The sequence below is a fragment of the Hylobates moloch genome, unplaced genomic scaffold (genome assembly GCF_009828535.3).
Source record: "Hylobates moloch isolate HMO894 unplaced genomic scaffold, HMol_V3 SCAFFOLD_1, whole genome shotgun sequence".
In the NCBI taxonomy this organism is placed as follows: domain Eukaryota; kingdom Metazoa; phylum Chordata; class Mammalia; order Primates; family Hylobatidae; genus Hylobates; species Hylobates moloch.
Genome location: NW_026652276.1, coordinates 189,361,694 through 189,384,060, shown reverse-complemented (window position 1 = coordinate 189,384,060; position 22,367 = coordinate 189,361,694). Strand labels below are relative to the sequence as shown.

The 22,367-nt window shown below is 36.0% G+C and overlaps 1 protein-coding gene and 1 pseudogene across 1 annotated transcript in view; one reads left to right on the top strand and one right to left on the bottom strand.

The window, feature by feature from the left end:
• Nucleotides 1-21,260, top strand: part of PNPLA8 (patatin like phospholipase domain containing 8) — a 50,930-nt gene extending 29,670 nt beyond the window's left edge. The window contains exons 7-10 of the mRNA XM_032761457.2: nt 77-134; nt 3,530-3,724; nt 12,942-13,137; nt 20,428-21,260. Of these exons, the coding sequence (XP_032617348.1) occupies nt 77-134; nt 3,530-3,724; nt 12,942-13,137; nt 20,428-20,702 (724 nt within the window). The 3' untranslated portion in view covers nt 20,703-21,260. The remainder of the gene's footprint in view (nt 1-76; nt 135-3,529; nt 3,725-12,941; nt 13,138-20,427) is intronic.
• On the bottom strand, nt 16,321-17,094 carry LOC116814246 (protein cornichon homolog 1-like; annotated as a pseudogene).
• Nucleotides 21,261-22,367: the final 1,107 nt, after the last annotated feature.

Here is a 22,367-nt window from a genome sequence, read left to right as displayed (position 1 = left end):
TTGCATACTGTATGTTTCCTTGTTGTTAGGAGATAAAGTCATTTTGATATAACTTGTTTTTTCTCCTTTAATAAAGGGATAGGATGGGATCTGCACTGATGATTGAAACAGCAAGAAACCCCACATGTCCTAAGGTAAGCTTAGAGTCTCTTAAATATAACACCTAGTTCCATCTGAAGGTCTGGTGAAAGCACTTGTCCTGAGGGCCCTTTTATTTTATTTTATTTTATTTTATTTTATTTTATTTTATTTTTATTTTTATTTTTATTTTTTGAGACAGAGTTTCACTCTTATTGCCCAGGCTGAAGTGCAATAGCACGATCTCGGCTCACCACAACCTCCGTCTCCCAGGTTCAAGTGATTCTCCTGCCTCAGCCTCCCAAGTAGCTGGGATTACAGGCATGCACCACCACGCCTGGCTAATTTTTTTTGTATTTTTAGTAGAGATGGGGTTTCTCCATGTTGGTCAGGCTGGTCTCAAACTCCCAACCTCAGGTGATCTGCCCGCCTTGGCCTCCCAAAGTGTTGGGATTACAGGCGTGAGCCATCGTGCCGGCCCTGAGGGCTCTTTTATTAAGGTATTATAGATTATATTAATTCTTTATATATTGAGTCATTCTATGAAGAGATGGGATATCATCCTTATACCTTTTCTAAATTCAGTAAAACTATAACAGAAATGGAAGAACATGAAAGATGGACTGAAAATAAGGAAGAATTATTTCATCATAATTTTAAAAACCAAATCTAGTGATTTCAGGAACATTATGACATTTCTTACCCTAGATTTTTTTTTTTTTTTTGAGACAGAGTCTCACTCTGTCGCCCAGGCTGGAGTGCAGTGGCGCGATCTCGGCTCACTGCAAGCTCCGCCTCCCGGGTTCACGCCATTCTGCCTCAGCCTCCCAAGTAGCTGGGACTATAGGCGGCCGCCACCACGCCCGGCTAACTTTTTGTATTTTTTAGTAGAGACAGGGTTTCACCATGTTAGCCAGGATAGTCTTGATGTCCTGACCTCGTGATTCGCCCGCCTCAGCCTCCCAAAGTGTTGGGATTACAGGCGTGAGCCACCGCGCCCGGCCTTCTTACCCTAGATTTTTAAAGAGAAATTTTATATGCCTCTTAGATACAATACAATCATGCATCACTTAATGATGGGGATACATTCTGAGAAGTGTGTCATTAGATTATTTTGTCATTGTGCAAGTATTATAGAGTGTACTTAGACATACGTAGATGGTATAGCCTACTACACATGTAGGCTAAATGGTATAGCCTATGGTTCCTAGGCTATAAACCTGTACAGCAGGTGACTATACTGAATACTGTAGGCAATTGTGACACAATGATAAGAATACTTATGTATCTACAGATATACAAATATCTAGATAAAAAATATCTATAGAAAGATACAGTAAAAAATACAGCATAGAAGCCCGTTTAGTCTTATGGGACCACTGTTGTATATGCGGTCCATCATTGACCAAAACATTGATATGCAATGCATAACTATATTAGATTATATTATTATACAAATTGAATCCCCATTAAGATTGTAATGTCACTTAGATGTGTCTCAGTGTGGCTCTTCATTTATTTATGTGTTTGAAACCCAATGATCTGAGTGTTGCTTGAGTTCTGTTTAATATTACTTGTTTAAAGAATAGAATTTATGTGCCTAGAAATTTCATGCATCTTGTATTTATTCTCAGATAACAAACTGTAACCATGAAAAATCAAACAAGTGCAGCTCCTTCTGTTGCTCTTTAACTATGGCATGCTCATACTTTGATTCATTCTGCAAGTATTAATTATGGACCCACTACTAGGCACTTTGAATTCATTTGTGGGCAAATGCAGACATGGGGTTTACAGCTCTGTAGGGCAACATAGGTATTAATGAAATAATCACACAGATGACATGTAGTAGTTTCCCTGAAATACATAAGTGCTATGGAGCATAAAAGCAGTTCTCTGAAAGCACATTTTTAAGGAGACATGAGGGACAGCTAATTTAAGGAAGTGAGATTTGAGATGTCAATGTGAAGGCCATTGAGTAGGAGCATTCCTGGCAAAGGGAATGGCCTGTGCAGGAAGAGTCATAGAGAATTCCAGGAAATGATAGAGTTCTTAAAGACTAGTGCCTTGGAATCCAAGGGCTGCATGTGGAATGAGGCTGGAGCAGTAGGCCGATTAGATCAGGCTCAGGGCCTCAGAGGCTGTGATGAAGAGATGACTTAGCTCTTTTGGAGAGGACACTAGGGTGCACTCTATGCTTCTTGCTTGTTCCCCTGTATCTCCAAGGCTCCTTGTTTGTTTGCTTGGTTTAAATCATGGAAGTTGTCAGTTTTGAATAAAAGTTGTGGGGAACTTTAGCCATCTTAAGAAGTAAATCATCTTGATAAATGGAGAGCCACTCATATGTTTTCTTAATCCAACCATATTTATATACCAACTATAGAAAGACTCTGGATTTTAGTGTATGGCCAATGCCTATCCATAGTGGCCTAGAGACAGACTTGGATTATTCATAGGAATTTGGCATGTGACCTTTGTTTATTCAATATCAAAACAATTGGCAGGACTTGGCACAGGACACTAACTTTGGCCTCATCAATACCTGTCAGCCTCTTAAGTTTGTATTACAGATCATTAATAAAACAGCACATTTCATGTAAATTTAACTGACAGTGATAAAATTTGAGATCTGAGATGGATGACATTATAGCTTTTTAATAAACATTACCCAACTACCAGGTTTTAATAATTGTGACCTGAAAGCATTGATTGTGTAGTGTTACATTTCAGTTTTATTGAAGTCAAAATACTTTCAAAGAGCACAGAAACAAAGACTAATTTGTAAGTGATATTATGAAAATAGTGTACTTATCTTGAAGCAGTTTTTTTTGTTTGTTTTGAGACAGAGTCCCACTCTGTCACCCAGGCTGGAGTGCAGTGATGTGATCTCGGCTCACTCCAACCCCCACCTCCTGGGCAAGCAATTCTCCTGCCTCAGCCTCCCCAGTAGCTGGAAGGCACCTGCCATCATGTTCAGCTAATTTTGTATTTTTAGTTGAGATGGGGTTTCACCATTTTGGGCAGGCTGCTCTTGAGCTCCTTACCTCAAGTGATCCACCCTCTTCAGCCTCCCAAAGTGCTGGGATTACTGGCGTGAGCCACTGCGCCCAGCCTTTAAGCAGTTTTTATTCATTACTACTGTTTTGTCAGTTATCATGTAAAGGTCTAGAAATGTTTGCCTTTTTGAATTTTTTTTAATTAAATTGAATCATGGTCAAATAAATCTTTTATTATTCTCATAATAAATTTATCAGAATTGCTTCAGTCTTTATATCTGTTATCCCACAAAGAAATGCCTGTTTAAAAAGATGTGATTCTCTTTTTTCAACATTATATTTGTTACACATATAGTTGTAGATTGTTCATTCATACTACTAAATAGTATTTAATTTTTACAGATCCCAAATATATTACTGTTAACGATGGAATTGTTCACTTTTTCATTCACTAGGTAGCTGCTGTAAGTACCATAGTAAATAGAGGGATAACACCCAAAGCTTTTGTGTTCAGAAACTATGGTCATTTTCCTGGAATCAACTCTCATTATTTGGGAGGCTGTCAGTATAAAATGTGGCAGGCCATTAGAGCCTCATCTGCTGCTCCAGGCTACTTTGCAGAATATGCATTGGGAAATGATCTTCATCAAGTAAGTTGACTTGTATGTCTTATTTTTTAAAATTTTACATGATTAAAAGAATCAGCATTTATTAAATGTCATTGATCTTCAGAAGGATCAACCTAGGAGACTTTCTTCTTTGTGTCTTCATGTGTCAAAAGAAGAACAATTTAGGATATTTTTATTTGTCGTTTTTCTTAACAAGCCTCTGACATGCAAATATATTTTAGGAAAGTTTTTGTGTTTTATGTAGTGTGATTCGTAGCCCATTATGATAATTTTATGATGGAAAAGTGAGAGTGTGTATGATTAGCTTTCCAAACATGATAAAAATTAAAAATGATATACACTCCGTGAAAATGCAGAATCCAGTCTGTTTGACAGTTTGGGTGGGCATATTTTGAAGAAAGGGATACAGTAAAATAATAGTAAATACTCATTAAGTTAGCTGTGTGCCAGACACTTATTTAGTGCTGTGCATGCATTATCTCATTTAATCCTTGCTACTTATGAGGTAGAGTTATTTGCATTTTACAAACAAGGAATTCGCACCTTAGGAAAAGTTAAGTAACTGGACTAGCATCACAGCTGTTAAATTACAGAGTTAGGATGTTGTCTGTAATTATACTCTTTTAAATTCATGTTTAAATTATTTATAAAAGTGAATATTATTTCTGGAAATTCTTTTTATGTAAACTCATTTACACTTTTCCTCTGTCAAGTTTTTCCAACTCTTTATGGAAATCTTAATTCATAACTTACACTAAATGCTAATAAAGCTTTAGAGCTGATACTTTGAAAGCTTGCATTTTTATATATACTTAATTTTTTAAATTATGTCTCATTTAAAATTAGTCTCATTTGATGGAGTAGAATGAGAGGAATCTTGACGTTTTTCTCTAGTCCCTAAAGTACATCTACTCTCTTTATTTGGTCAGCTATCTGTTGAGAAAAAAATCTTATACTGTTGACAGAGATATTAAGATGGCTTTCAAAAACTCATACACAGATCTATATAAACAACATGTCAGCAATATAAACTTCAAAACTTTCTAATGGATCATTTAAACTAAAACATTTTTATCAATTTTATCTCATTTTGATATAATAGCTTATATATATTTTAAAATGTTATGGCCAGCTATTCCCATTTTCTTTTTAATCTTTAAGTAATATAATATTTGTAGTTAAGAGATTAAAATAGGATTCCTTTGTCTTTGGAGTCAGTTCAAACCATTTCTTACTTTGCAGAATCAGTCATTGTTGAATTATGTAAGGCACTTCCCCTTCTTGCCTTTCTTCTCTTTCTTCCACGCCCTCAGAGCAGAAAGTACTGGCTGCTGAGTTTCTGATACTGATTTCAGGACTTATTGGTCAAAACAAAATTTTTATTTTAATATGTGGCTTACTATTTTTAACAATGATTTCCCCCATTCTTATGTACCATGTCATAAATTGAGAAATAATTTAGACAGTGTATGTAAAATACAATAGGATTTTTAAGTTATAACCTTAATAGTGCTACAAACTTGCAGTTATGCCAATTAGTGAAAGTCTCAAATACTAAATAATTACATTTGGGGATCATGTGTTTTCCACACTTCAAAAGAAGTTATTTCATTTGCTCTTTATTCTTTATCTAAGAGAAAGTAGTTCTGAAGTTTAATTCAGTACTTTTGAATATATATACCAAAGTAATTCAGTGGTTCCTTTTCCGTTTCAGATAGATTAGTGATATTTCTGTTCACTCTTAGACATTTTTATATTGATGACCATAATCCTTTAACTTATTTTGAGCCACAGATTAAAATAACTTCTTAAGGTTATTTGAATAAATAAATGTTATTTATAATTTACATAAATTTTTATGTAAAGTATATAGCCACACGGGCAAAAAATGTACTTTCGTATAAATCAATAAACTTCAGAAACATTGGCACATTTAATTAATAAAAATATTAAAATGGAATATAGAGCCCAAGAAACCTACTTAAGGAAATATTTTCCTTACTCTATATTCTCTTCCAAGACTCGAAGAAGAAATGGGATATTTTTCACTTCAAATGACAACTCAGAAGATTGATGGGAATATTTTAAGGTGTGAATGATCTTGGTTGCTTAAACAAAGAAAACGTTCAAGCAAAGTCCTAATTCTTTCTAACCACTCAGAAGTTTTGCCAAGTTTAAAGTATAGTACTACAACCTTCTCATCCTAAATTCTTTTAATAATTATATTCAATTATTACCAGTCTCATTTTGAAAATCCCTTTTAGCTGTCACATCTGACATATGTTTTAATGTAGTTACTTGGTATCCATTGTAGTAGAGGTTAATTAATATTCTATTTGAGCAATTATTGAAAGTAGTGATATAATTAAGAGTTATGGGTAGGTGAATGGGGAGATTTCATTTGCCTTTGACTATAAGAAGAAGAAGATTATTACAACATTTATAAGGTTCATTACAAGTCCTAGAAAATTATAAAGTGAGAAGAATTCTTTGTGAGTAGCTCCCAATCTCTTCCCATCTGCCCAAGTAGTAGCATAATATGCACATAGAAGTACTACTTTTTAAACAAAATTATTCCGTCTCTTTCCATCTCCACCTTCAAAATTAAATTGTTAATTCCTGTCTTTGGAGAAAGAATCTGATAAATTAGTTTACACTAGAGGTTTTGATGATCAATTCTGATATACATATTATTCCTACCAGGCTTTATTTACATCATAAAAGTTTTTGTTCAGAGCTTAGGATACATAAACATAAATTATGAAATTTTTATTTAAACATTCCAGGTAAAGAGTGTTTTTAGCAGAAAGAGCCTTCCCAACACCTGCCAAATTATGCCTATACCAAACCACAGTTAATAATTTTCATTGTAACTGGACAGAAATGTAGTGAGTGCTTACTCAGTGTCAGGCACTGTGCTAGCTGGGAAGGATATACAGATTTTTAACCATAGTTGGCATATTGTTTGTGCTTCCTGGATCCTGTCCTCAAATAGTTCAGACAAAAGAATGTAAACCCCGTTATAGAATGAGGTGAAAGTTTAATCATCAACATATGCACAGGGTTAAGAAGTACTATAGAGGTGATTTATTCTGTCAGGGTCAGCTTAACAAAGAAGTTGTCATCTGACTTGATGTATAAAAAATGGGTCATTTATTTATGCAGCCAAAAAACACATGAAAAAATGCTCATCATCACTGGCCATCAGAGAAATACAAATCAAAACCACAATGAGATACCATCTCACACCAGTTAGAATGGCCATCATTAAAAAGTCAGGAAACAACAGGTGCTGGAGAGGATGTGGAGAAATAGGAACACTTTTACACTGTTGGTGGGACTGTAAACTAGTTCAACCATTGTGGAAGTCAGTTGTGGTGATTCCACAGGGATCTAGAACTAGAAATACCATTTGACCCAGCCATCCCATTACTGTGTATATACCCAAAGGACTATAAATCATGCTGCTATAAAGACACATGCACACGTATGCTTATTGCGGCACTATTCACAATAGCAAAGACTTGGAACCAACCCAAATGTCCAACAACGCTAGACTGGATTAAGAAAATGTGACACATATACACCATGGAATACTATGCAGCCATAAAAAATGATGAGTTCATGTCCTTTGTAGGGACATGGATGAAACTGGAAGCCATCATTCTCAGTAAACTATCGCAAGGACAAAAAACCAAACACCGCATGTTCTCACTCATAGGTGGGAATTGAACAATGAGAACTCATGGACACAGGAAGGGGAACATCACACTCTGGGGACTGTTGTGGGGTAGGGGGAGGGGGGAGGGACAGCATTAGGAGATATACCTAATGCTAAATGACGAGTTAATGGGTGCAGCAAAACAACATGGCACATGGATACATATGTAACAAACCTGCACATTGTGCACATGTACCCTAAAACCTAAAGTATAATAATAAAATAAAAAATTAAAAAAATTAAAAATGGGTCATTGATTAGGGATAGAAAATGGGACGAGGAAGGGAAAATGGGGAGTGATTCCTCAATGGTTACAGAGTGTGGGTGATAAAAATGTTTTGGAAATAGATTGTAGTGCTGAGATACAGTGGCTTACGCCTGTAATCCCAGCACTTTGGGAGGTTGAGGCTGGAGGATCGCTTGAGCTCAGTAGTTCAAGACCAGCCTGCTGCAACATAGTGAGACCCTGTCTCTACCAAAAAAAGAAAAAAAATTAACAGGATGTGGTCTACAGGAACTACCATGGACTTAACATTAGCCCAATGACCTACTGATAGAATAGGCATCTGACAAGAGTAGGCTAACTATAAGCAGAGCTTAAAAGATAGTATGCCTCACCACTAGATTAGAGTGAGCCCAGAAACCTTAACTGCTGTACTTTTTTGATAAAAAGTGAGTAAAGTTTAAGGAACAGAAATTTACTTTGAAAAATGGTTAGCGAAACTACAAGAAACCTGCCAGTTTTTTGATTTGGGATTGATTTTGCAGTTATTGTTTCTTGCTAAAATTTGTGTGCCTCTTCATCTTTTCCCTTTTTTGTCTTTTCTGATCATCCTTATATAGGCTTTTATATAATGAAAATGTGTTTCATCTAAAATACCTACTTGATTAGAAGTTACACAGAGTATAACAAATATAGAATTTAAGATTTAAATGGTTTAGTAAAAAAAATAACTTTTCTGCCGAATTAGAAATTAAATGTTACCTCTATTGTGGGATAAATATCATTCTAATGATCTGTTAATTGAAAACAAAGGAAAAAGTTGAAAGGATTAAGTTAAAATTTGTACATGAGAAAGCCTTTAGGAAATAGCTTAATTATTACCACCTGCATTGAAGGAGTCTAAGTGGATTTTTACAAAGTTCAGCAATACAAATATAAATACCTATCCAATTTATGACTTGCAACAAATGTATAAAGATAGCTAAATTTAAAAATAGTTCTTTTTAACTGGTGAATGGATAAACTGTGGTATATTCAAATGATGAAATATTACTCAGCAATAAAAAGGAATGAATTACTGACATTCACAGAGACATAGATGAATCTCACAAGCATTCTTCTAAGTGAAAGAAACCAGACCCAAAAAAACTTATACTATATGATTCCATTTATTTTGATAACAAAGTTCAATGTGTGACCTTGCAGAGTAGTTGGATGAATAGGTTTTTGAAGTAAATGTGGCAACAAACCACCCATGCTAAAATGGAGAATAGAGCAAGCAATAAAAAGACGTGGCAAACTGCTTTTCTGAATGTCAACACAGCCCTGTGCATCCCAGTTATCTCAAGGGTATCACAAAGCTACACATTGGTGATAAATGGTGATAAATGACATTTGCCGTAATAAAGGTTCGTTAGACCTCAGACTGGCTATTCTATAACTAAAGAGCCAATTAACTTTCTCTGGGAAGTATTGTTAGTATTTAGGAACATTTCTATATATTAATAGCTGCCTCCTAATGTGATCTTATTGATCCAACCAGAGTATTATTTGGAATACAAGTTTTTGAGAAAGTTGTTTTGTAATGCCAGAAATGAAGAGTTATCATAATCTGTGGTTTGCAAAATACTGCCACTCCCTCTAAAATAACTGAGCATAAATTTGTGAAAAGATGAGGAGTGTTCTTCACATTCCATGAGAAATTTTAGTAACAGTAGTATGCTTCATTAGTAGGGCAAATCCTACGTGATGTTTTTAATGGGACCTTCAAGCCAGAGCACTAATGGTGGGGTAGATGATTTTCTACAAAGAAAACTACTTGGGAGAATCAATTATATTCCTATATACAAGCAAAGAATAATTGGAAACCAAAATTGTAACAAAAGCAGTACAGTTTACAGTAGATCCAAAAAATTGAATACTTAGGTATAAATCTAACAAAACATAGAGAATCTGTATGTTGAAAACAGAAGATGAAAGAAATAAAAGAAGACCTAAAGAAATGGAAAGGCATACCATTATTGAAAGATGCTACATGGTAAAGATGTGAGTTATTCCTGAAGTGATCCATAAATATAATGCAATGCCAATCAAAACTCTAGTAGGACTTTCCAAAAATTATACAGTCAGATTCTAAAATTTATATGGAAGGGCAGAGGAATGAGAATAGTTTAAACAATTTTATTATTTATTTATTTAGAGACAGAGTCTTGCTCTGGTGCCCAGGCTGGAGTGCGGTGGCACAATCTCAGCTCACTGCAACCTCTGCCTCCCAGGTTCAAGTGCTTCTCTTGCCTCAGCCTCCTGAGTAGCTGGGACTACAGGTGCGCGCCACCACCCCCAGCTAATTTTTTGTATTTTTAGTAGAGACGAGGTTTCACTATGTTGTCCAGGCTGGTCTTGAACTCCTGGGCTCAGGCAGTCTGCCTGCCTCAGCTCCCCAAAGTTTACTAGGATTACAGGCATAAGCCACTGCACCTGCCCTAAACAATTTTAAAAGAATAAAAAGTTTCAAGGAATCACACTACTCAATTTAAAAACTTACTCTAAAGGTACAGTAGTCATGGCTACTGTACCAGAGTGGCATTTGCATAAAGATAGATATGTAGATAAATGGAATTAAATAGAGAGTTCAGAAATAGACTCATACATATATGGCCATTTGATCTTTGACAAAGTTACAAAAGCAATTCAATGGAGAAAGGATAGTCTTTTCAGCAAAAATTGTGTTGAAACAATTGGTCATCTTTCTGTCTCCCTCTCTTTTCCCCTAACCCCCCACCACACTCACAAACATACCTCAGAAACTGTGACCTAAACCTCACACATTATACAAAGATAATTCATAATGGATCGTAGTTCTAAATGTAAAACAAAACTATGAAACTTTTAGAAGAAAAACTTGGTGACCTGGGTTAGGGGAAGACTTCTTACAATTATACTGAAATCATCATACATGAAATTTAAAAATTGATAAACTGGACTTCATCAAAATTAAAAATTTAGCTCTGCAAATATACTGCCAAGAAGATGAGGAGACAAGTGACATACAGGAAGAAAATATTTGCAAATCCACATGTCCAACAAAGGAGTTATATCTAGAATATATAAGAAACCCTCAGAATTTAACAACGTGAGCCAAGGACTTGAAAAGACACTTCAGCGGAGGATAAAGGGATGGCAAATGAGGGTATGAAAAGACATCCAGCATCATTAGGCATTGGAGAATCACAAATTAAAACAATGATGAAATGCCACCACATATCTGTTAAAGTGGTTAAAGTAATACGGACAGTACCAATTATTACTGTAATAAGATGCAGAGCAACTGGAACTTTTAGACATTGATGGTGGGAACGCAAAATAGACGACCACTTTGAAAATGTTTTGGCAGTTTCTTATAAAGTTAAACGTATACTTACCATATGCTCCAACGATCACACTCTTATTTACTCTAGAGAAATGAAAATTTATGTCCATGCAGAATCCTGTACTCACATGTTTATAGCGACTTCTTTATTCGTGACAGTCAAATGCTGGAAACAACCCAGAGGTCCTACAGTGGATGAATGGATGAACTGTGTGGTACATCCACACAATCAGCAGTAAAAAGGAGTAAACTATTGATACATGCAACTACTTGGATTAGTCTCAATGACATGCTCAGAAAGAGAAGGCAGTTTAAAGAAGTCCCATACTGTATTATTCCATTTCTATGACCTCCTTAGTAGTGGCAGAAAACAGATCGGTGGTTGTCAAGGGTTATGGGTGGGAGGAGGGATGCCTACAAAGACATAGCATGAGAGAGTTTTTGGGGGTGATGGAACTATTCTGTATCTTGATTGTGGTAATATTTACACAAATCTATATGCATTAAAGTTCATAAAGCTGCATACCAAAAAAGTTAATTTTACTGTATAATCTGAAAAATGAAAATATTTTGCAATGAAATGAGCTGCTTTACAAGGTTGTATGTACCATATTACTGAAAATGTTTAAGAATTCTGTCAAAAACTGTTTAAGGCTATATGTGGGAGACTGAACTAGGGTAATTCCAAGGTCTGTTAGAATTCTCAGCAGTGATAGTGCTGATTCCAAGGAGATGCCAAGCACCAGTGACATCAAAAATCATTCGAGTTTATTCAGGTTTACCACTGAAGAAATGCCTTTCCCTGTACTCAGCAGATGGTTAACTGACATGGATGGGAGCTGAACAGGAGAAGGAGGCTGAGCAGTCACTTAAAACATTTTAAATCAGATATGTTTTTCTAGATTTTATCTGGTTTATTTTGGTTTGGTTTTGAGACAAGGTCTTGCTCTGTCGCCCAGGCTAGAGTGCAGTGGTGTGATCTCAGCTCACTGCAGCCTTGACCTCCCAGGCTCAAGCAATTCTCCCACCTCAGCCTCCTGAATAGCTGGGACTACAGGCATGTACACCATGACTGGCTAATTTTGTTTATTTTTTTGTAGAGACCAGGTGTCCCTATGGTGCTCAGGCTGGTCTTGAACTCCTGGACTCAAGCGATTCTCCTGCCTCAGCCTCCCAAAGTGCTGAGATTACAGGCATGAACCACCATGCTCAGTGTATTTTTCTAGATTTTAAATACAATATAATGTTTATGATGTAATATATTTTAATATGGTTCTACAATACATTTTATTATAGTTTGACCATAATTTTATCTACTTTTACTCTACTACATTTTTATAGTGCATTTTTATCAGCATATTTTATTAATACCTTTGTTTCCTTTTGAAGTCTTCAAAATAATATTGATTATTGATACATACTTAGAAATATAAAGTTTTATCTATGTTATTTACATTATATCTGCATTATAATGAATGTGATCCATTGAAATTGTATTGTTAATAGAATTTCAACTAACTTAGAATTATTTGGTTATATTTGACTTGTGAGAGAAGAACTAATTTTAATTGTTTGGTAGAACCACAGTTCTTTTCTGTTAGGCTTTAAGTAGAACCTGTATTAACCACTAAATAAGATAATGTGTCTTTGAAAAGTAATTCAGTTTATTTCAATATTTTTTAGCAAAATATGCAAAGCAATTTAAGAAGTTCAAAGAACTTTCATAATAGGAAAGGAAAACTTAATAAGTTTCTTTATGAGGCCAATGAGTCTTCACATGGATTTTTTTGCAGCTGTAGTCTATAAAAGAAATGCACTTTTAAGGAACCTCTTGGTTTTAAATAATTTATTTAGCTTATTACATAGTTCAGCTTTCCCCGTGAGTCAGTTTTAAGAATTTCTTTTTTTAACTTATATTTTGCAGGATGGAGGTTTGCTTCTGAATAACCCTTCGGCATTAGCTATGCATGAGTGTAAATGTCTTTGGCCAGATGTGCCGTTAGAGTGCATCGTATCCCTGGGCACTGGACGTTATGAGAGTGATGTGAGAAACACGGTAACATACACAAGCTTGAAAACCAAACTTTCTAATGTTATCAACAGTGCTACAGATACAGAAGGTTAGTCTTGTTTGCTGCTTTAAAATACTTCAACTTCTAGCATTGTAGCAGTTTTTTGGTGGCATATGTTGGTCCTAACTGCAAAGGCATATGATATGTCTGTATTGTGGGTTTAGGAAGTACATGGGAGGAAACATTTTGTTTTACTTTCTCACTTGTTTCTTGTTAGGTGACTCTAGAACAGTGACTGTTTTCCATTTGAGAGCTAGTGCTACCTTTGCCCACTTACTGTTGGAGAAGTACCTAAAGCTGGATAGCACATTTTGTTGGAGACTCTGAAGCCAGTTAAGAAAGGGAAAAGCAACAAAAGGAGTCAGATTGGTTCAAACATATACATGATAGCAAAGATTTAGAGTAAAGGGCATTCAATTATTTAATACTGTCAAGGCAAACTGGAATGAGAATGTGTTCTTGCTTCTACTCTTGCTGCCCTTATAGTTTAATCTTCATACAGAGACCAAAGTCATCCTTTTAAAATGCAAATTAGGCTGGGCACGATGGCTCACACCAGTAATCCCAGCACTTTGGGAGGCCGAGGCAGTTGGATCACTTGAGGTCAGGAGTTTGAGACCAGCCTGATCAGTGTGGTAAAACACCATCTCTACTAAAAATACAAAAAATTAGCCAGGCATGGTAGTGTGCACCTGTAATCCCAGCTCCTTGGAAGGCTGAGGCAGGAGAATCACTTGAGCCTTGGGGGCAGAGGTTGCAGTGAGCCAAGATTGCGCCACTATACTCTAGCCTCGGCTACAGAGCAAGACTCCATCTCAAAAAAAAAAACAAAAACAAATAATGTCTGTCTGCTTCTCAGAACCCTCTTTCAAGTGTGTACCTTCTCTAAAGTGTGTCCAACCACCCGATAATTCTTTGGTGGTCACCAAACTTGCTAAGAACTCTCCTGCCTCAGGGCCTCTGCAGTTGCTATATCCTCTCTCTATAAGGCTATTTCCCCAGATAGGCACTTGACCCTTATTTCATTCAGGTCTCTGTTGAAATGTCAGAGGGACCTCAGAGAAACCTTTCCTGACTGCTTTTCCATTTTCCTTATCATCTCACTCTAATTTCTTAGCCTGCTTCTTTTTCTCTTTTTCTCTTACAGAGTTTATCTCATTGTAATTATATATTACATATTTGATTGTTCACTTATTATCCTTCTGTCCTACAAGAATGCAAGGCAAGAATTTATCCAGTTTACTTTGACTTACCCAGTTTGCTGTTGACTACGGTGCCTGGCATATAGTAGGCATTCAGTGAGCATATGTTGAATTTCAGGTTTTGGCCTTGAAGTGTTTGTGTGTGTGTGTGTGTGTGTGTGTTTCTTAGAAACAGGATCTCACTTTGTTGCCCAGGCTGGAATGCAGTGACAGTGATAGCTCACTGCAGCCTCAAACTCCTGGCTCAACCAGTCCTCCCACCTCAGCCTCCTGAGCAGCTGGGACTACAGGTGCATACCATTGCACCCAGCTAATTTTTTAGACCTTTTTTTGTAGAGATGGGGTCTCCCTGTGTTGCCCAGGCTGGTCTCAAACTCCTGGCTTTAAGTGATCCTCCTGCCTTGGCCTCCCAAAGTGCTGGGATTACTAGCATGGGCCACCGGGCCTTGCCTTGAGGTTTAGATTTCCTCATTTTACTATTTTGTTTTTAGTTATTGGGTGAAACGTTTTATTAAATTAAAAAAAAATTATTACCACTTAACAGCTCCTTGTATTTGAATCTCATTCTTTTCATATCAGCATATTATTGGCCAAGTCATTAACGTAAGTGAGAATCTTAAACTCCCCACTGAGGACTTTTATTCATTGAATGAAAACCAAAAAAAGCTCATATGCTAGATTTTTCACTGTCTGAAATTTTGTTGCCAGATCAGTAAAATACTATTTTTTTCTCAGCTTTATTGAGGTCAGACTGACATTAAAATTGTATATATTTAAGTTGTACAACACGTTGTTTTATTATAAGTATACCTTGTGTAATGATTCCCACAATCCAGCTAATAAGCATATCTGTCACCTGACATAGTTACTATTTTGTGTGTGCCTGGTAAGAACACTTAAGATTTACTCCCGTAGCAAATTTCAAGTAAACAATACTTAATACATTGTTACTAACTATAGTTACCGTGCTGTACATCAGATCTCTAGTAGGTAGTCATAACTGAAAATTTGTACCCTTTGACCAACATCTCCCCATTTCCCCCACTCCCCAGTGTCTGGCAACCACCAGTCTCCCCTCTTTTTTTTAGTTCAACTATTTTAGATTCCACATGTAAATGTTACCATGCACTACCCATTTTCCTGTGTCTGGCTTAGTTCCCTTAGCAGAATATCTTCCAAGTTCATCCATGTTGTCACAAGTGGCAGGATTTCCTTCTTTTTTACAGCAGAATAGGATTCTTGTGTGTGTGTAAATAATTTTATAGGTTTAATCTGTGGTGAATTGCTAAATGAATGGTAAATGATTGTAAGTGATTAAGACTATGAATTAAGAAGAGGAATGAGAAAACTTGATTGGTGTAGACAGCTTATAAGACATAAAGTAGACTTGATATGGGTCTTAAAGGATGTATAGGATTTGGACTTTTTTTTTTGAGTCTTAATTTCAGAGTTTTATTGTATGCACTAAAGGAACAGCAGGATGGTTATACAATTTTCTCTCATTCAGTTTTGAAAATCTGAAGTACCTGCAAATTCTTAAGAATACCTTTACCACCAGATTAGAACAGTAAGCATAATAACCAATTTCTTAATAAGTAATGTCTTACAAATAAAAACACATTTAAAATAGCTTTAAATGCATTCTTCACAAGTAATTCAGCATATATTTTTATATCATGTTTACTTATGCTTAAGAATTAAAGCAAGTATATTTATTACTCTGATGGAAATATGGGAAATCTCTCATTCATGCAATATACAGGGATAATATTCAAGCGAAGGGAAAATTCCCACTTTTTATTTTTGTAAATGTATCCATATATAATCATCTACATGACAGATGAGGAAACCCATGAAGTTTCCCACTAGTCAGATATACATTTTCAGTTCATCAGAAGCACCTGATATCTACAGCTAATTTATAATTAGATACTGTTTCAATGAAACCAAAATGAGCCCTACAAGTTCCTGTAACCAAAAGCTTCCAATGTACTAGGACAGTCAGTAATTAATGCATCATTCAGAGGATTATGGCTGTTCCTTAAGAAGTGCAAGTTCAAACCTGTCAACACCAGAGGTAATCATTTTATATTAATTTATACGTAATACCATTTAAAATCTTTATCCGAGTATAACATATGAAAACAGTCTTTCCACAAGCAAAAAATGTGGAAACATTTAAAAAATAAGGAGTCATTTTTTAAAGTAACTGATCAGATTGCACAGGCTACTCTTGGACAGGATCTTGCTGGATAGAATCCCTTCATTTGGTGGCTTTTTGCATGCACTTAACTGGACCAATTCTTCTGTGTGTTGTTCTAAGAGCTCACCAAAACATAGATCATGCCGTATAGGTAGTAAAAAAATGCTAGAAGATAAAAAGCTAATTCGCACCATCCTTCCTTCTGACAATATGCTAGAATATCTGCATTCATGATGGTTGTAGGGTCATAGAGTCCTGGGCCACTCATCACTGGTCTACTCATATACCTCCAAATATGATATGTCAAGAAGGGCATATTGAGACCCAGTGTAAGCCACTCTGCTGCACAAAGAAACATGACACAGAAGAAAGCGTAGATGAGGTACTCTGGGAGTACGAGTGGATTCAGGGTATTAACACTGGTCTGTAGGATTCTTGTAATCAGTCTTCAGCTCATCAAATGCAATAATGTGCCAAATAGTGAAGAAGATGAGTGCGGCAGTGAGCAGCAGCGAGAGCATGTAGCAGAAGGCCACGAACATGAATGCCATGGCTGGGGAGGGGCGGGGAGAGGCGCCGGTGCCAGCGGAGAAAAAGCGATTTGGACATTTTAAAAGAGAGTTAAGACTTCCTCTTCTGGACATCATAAAATATTAGGGACCAGATATTTCCTCGTACCTTAAACAACTAGAAAAGTAGACAAAACAATGGTTTTGTCATTAACCTGTTAACATTAGATAACAGGTAACATAGGACAGTGATCTCTGAAAGGAGAATGAATGAGGTCATCACTATTATTGTCCAGCTTGCTGCCTGAAAAGAGTTTCTATACTATAGCATAGTTTCTATTCTATAGCACCAGAAAAGTGGGGTAGTCTCTTGGAGTTGGGGAAACAAAGTTTGCAGTTCAAGGAGGCCAAGGAAGCTAAAATTTGTGGGCTACGTGCAAGATCTGAACAGTGAAAACAACAAAACATTACTGAGAGAAATTAAAGACCTAAATAAATCAATACATATACTATGTTCATGAATTGGAAATCTCAATATTGTTAAGGTATCACATCACAAATTGATACATAGATTCAATACAATTCTTCTCAAAATCCAAGCAGGCTTTTGAGGAATAGAGATTAACAAGCTGACTGTAAAATGTATATGGATATGCAAAGGACCCAGAATAGTGGTCTCCAACCTCTTTGGTCCCAAGGACTGGTTTCGTGGAAGATAGTTTTTCCACACATGGGGGCGGGGAGGGGAGGGATGGTTTTGGGATAATTCAAGCACATTACATTTATTGTGTACTTTATTTCTAGTATTATTGCATTGTAATATATAATGAAATAAATATATAGCTCACCGTAATATAGAATTGGGAGCTCTGAGCTTGTTTTCCTCCAACTAGATGGTCTCATCTAGGGGTAATGGGAGGCAGTGACAGATCATCAGGCATTAGATTCACCTAAGGAGCACGCAACCTAGATCTCTTGCATGCTCAGTTCACAATAGGGTTTGCACTCTTATGTGAATCTCATGCCACCACTAATCTGACAGGAGGTGGAGCTAAGGCAGTAATGCAAGCGATGGAGAGTGGCTGTATATGCAGATGAAGCTTTGCTTACTGGCCCTGCCACTCACCCCCTGCTGTGCAGCCCAGGAGTTGGGGACCCCTGACCTAGAATATCTGACACAATTTTGAAAAAGAAAAAAAAGTTGGAGGACTTAATCTGCTGATTTCAAGACTATACAACTAAATTAAGCAAGGAACTGTGGTGTTTGAATAAAGATAGACATATAAATCAATGGTATGTAATAGAGAGTCCAGAAATTGATTTATACATGTGAACTCAAAAGACTTTTTACAAAGGTGCTAAGGTAACTCAGTGGGAAAGGACAGTCTTTTCAACAAATGGTGCAGGACTATTGGATACCTATATCCACAGCGTTGACCTTGACCCTTTGCACCATACACAAAAGTAACTTGGAATGCATCACAGTTGCTCATGGCTAATATGCAGAAATACAACTGATTTTAGTTATTGACCTTATGTAACTTCAAACTTGCTAAACTCACTTATTCTAGTAGCTTTTTATAGCTTTCTCAAAATTGTCAACATAGGCAACCAGGTTGTCTATAGAGTTTTACTCTTCCTTTTTAATCTACATGCACTCATTTCCTTTTAATGCCTTACGGCACTGAAAAGGACCCTCCAGTACAATGCTTACTGGAAGGTGTGAGAGTAGACATCTTACCCTGTTCCTGATCTTAGATGGAAACCTGAATCTAAGAGCTGAAACTATTAAACATATAGAAGAATATGCTGGAGAAAATCTTAATGACCTTGGGTAGGTAAAGATTTTTTTAGATAGGACATAGAAAAAATGAATCAGAAAGGAAAGAAAGAGATAAATTAGACTTCAAATTATAAATTCTGCTTTTTAAAAGATACTTTTTATAAAATGAAAAGGCAAGTCATACACTAAAATAGTGATAAAACATGTATCTGACCCATCATGAGGTGTAATATATAATCAAGTTCAAAATATATAGAGAATTCTCATATAACATATGTATGTGTATATGTATGTATACGTGTGTATATATAAAAAATATAGGCCAGGTATGGTGGTTCACACCTGTAATCCCAGCACTTTGGGTGGATCGGTTGAGCCCAGAAGTTTGAGACTGGTCAATATAGTGAGATCCCATCTCTACAGAAAAATAAAAAACTATCTGGGCATGGTGGCACACACCTGTAGTCCCAGCTACTTGGGAGGCTGAGGCAGGAGGATCACTTGAGCCTAGGAGTTCGAGATTGTGGTGAGCCATGATTGCACCACTGTCATATATGTAGGACACAGCAATTCAGTGAAAAAACTGGGCAAAAGATTTGAACAGACACTTCATTGAAGAAGATATACAAATGACTAATAAGTACATGAAAACCTTCTCAACATAATTAGTCATTAGGGAAATGAAAAACCACAAGATACCAATACCTCTATAATGCAAAACTTAAGACTTGACATACTAACTTTGGGCAAAGATGTAGAGCAGTGAGAACTCTAATATATTAGTGGTTGGAATACAAAAATGGAAGACAGTGTGGCAGGTTTTTTTTAAAATAAGCATACCCTTTACCATATGAACTGGCAATTTTATTCCTAGGTTTTTGCCCAAGGGAAATGCAATCATATGCACATGAAGACTTATGTGTAAATGTTCATAATAGGGTTATTTCTAGTAGCTAAAAACTGAAGAGAGCCAGACCAGAACTGCAGAGAACAAATTGTGTTGTATCTATACAATGGAACATCATTTAGCAGTGAAAAGAAAGGAACTATTGATATATGCTACAACATGGATGAATCTCAAAAGTATTTTGCCCGTAAAAGAAGGTAGATACTTTTGATTCTGTTTGTATGAAATTCTAGGAAAGGGAAAGTAGGCACCAACTATAAAGAGGCTTAAAGGAACTTTTTACAGTGATGGAAATGGCTATGTCATGATTATTGTTGTGCTTACACAAGTGTATACATTTGTCAAAACTTGTCAAACTATACAGTTAAAATTGGTGAATTGCACTGGATGTAAATGATATGTCAATGAAGATGATCCCAAAAAATTAAAAACAACAAAAAAAGGAAAGTTGGAAAGGGCATTTCAGCAGTGGTGAACAGTATGACCAAAAGCACAGAGAGAATAGAACAAGTATACTAATTTCACAGAATAATGTATTTTGGAAGATGAATTTTATCTTGTAGTTTTACCCATTATTATGGATTACTTCTACTGTTAGTTTGAATAATGAAATTAGTGAATCTTTGTAATGTGCCTAAAAAGAAGTTAATTTTAAATAAAGATAAATTAACAATTCATTGCTCACTTTATCCCCTTTTCTTATCCCCCTATCCTTTTCTTTTTTGCTTTAACAGAAGTCCATATAATGCTTGATGGCCTGTTACCTCCTGACACCTATTTTAGATTCAATCCTGTAATGTGTGAAAACATACCTCTAGATGAAAGTCGAAATGAAAAGCTGGATCAGCTGCAGTTGGAAGGGTTGAAATACATAGAAAGAAATGAACAAAAAATGAAAAAAGTTGCAAAAATATTAAGTCAAGAAAAAACAACTCTGCAGAAAATTAATGATTGGATAAAATTAAAAACCGATATGTATGAAGGACTCCCATTCTTTTCAAAATTGTGATGAGTATATGCTTATGTTCTCATAAATGAAGGCCTGTTCAGAAGATCAACCACATTCAATAAGGAATTGTGGGGTTCGACATGAGTTAACTTTGAAATACTTATGAATTCTGGAGAATCCTGAAAAAGACGGTGCTTCGACCAGCTTGCACAGCACAGAGAATATTTTTGCTTACAGAATTCATATGGGAACTAGGCTTTTAAGATGTTAATAATTAACTAAGCTTTAGTAACCTTACTGTGCTAGTTGATTTTAGTAGATATTGGTGTTATATTGTTTGATGTTTGAAAATGTATTAATATATGTGCCGAACAAGAAACCGAAAGCTATATTGTACTGTATATTTTTACTTTAGTCCTCATAATCATGTTGAATTTATGTGATCATTGATTTTATTTCAAATGGAAAAGCTAATTTCTTCTTAAATTTACATTACCTAATATTCTCACTAGCTACATTCTCCAATCCACACTGCCTTTTATTGTAATATCGTCTAAATAGATGCAGAAAAATGGAATTTTCTGTATTAAAGTATTTTACATTTGACATAAAAAAGAACCAGATAAAGTTTTCTATTCAAATATGTTTATTTTAACATTGTTTGGTTAAAAAAGGTGAAGTTCCAGTCAACCACTTTCTACCCCTGAAATTTCAAGATAATGCTGTATTAATTTTTCCAGATCTAACACTAGCTTATTCTTCCCTGTTATAAAATGGTTTGAACTTACTGAGGAGATATTCCTATCATTAACAAAAATAAACTATTTAATCTGTTCTTAAAAGGCTAATGTCATTTTAAAATTAACTTTTGTTCATAATGTAGCTCCCCTTTAGCCTTTGAATACACCTGGCAGCAGTATGCTTAAAAATAAGAAGTTAGGGCCTGGCACGGTAGCTCACACCTGTAATCCCAGCACTTTGGGAGGCTGAGGCAGGCAGATCACCTGACGTCAGGAGTCCAAGACCAGCCTGGCCAACACGGTGAAACCCCGTCTCTAATAAAAATACAAACATTAGCCGGGCATGGTGGCGCACACCTATAGTCCCAGCCACCTGAGAGACGGAGGTTGCAGTGAGCCAAATAGCGCTAGTGGACTTCAGCCTGGGTGACAGAGCAAGACTCCATCTTCAAAAAAAAAAAAAGAAGTTAGGCTTGTTTTACCTTATTAACTCCTTTGAACTGTCTGGATTTCACAGAAGTTGGTAAGATGCACTTACATGGAACATTGTTTGTGCCAAACAAATTCATCTTTGTTGCATCTATTTGTCACATAAATCCTTACATGGAATGTTTAGATTTCTCAAGAAAAATGAAACAAAGGTTAGTGCCCCTTGTTTTAGACATATAAACTAAAGCTAGACCCTGTTGCCCAGATAGTCATATTGCTTCTTTGCAATGTCAATTCACAGAGGCTGTGAGATGTGGTTCAAAGAGTGGAGTTGAGAGTCTGGATGCTAATCCTGCCTTTGCTGCAAGAACCCTTCTGTTTGTGACCTTGAGGAAGGCAAATGTCTGTAGGCTTTGCATATCATTTGTAAAATGAGGAAAGCTAGCTGTAAAATTTTCTAACATCCGAGTTATGTAAACTTTAGACATAGTATAAAATAGGAAACTACCAATGATTTCTAAAGATAATATAAAATAGTCCTTTCAGACCACAAATA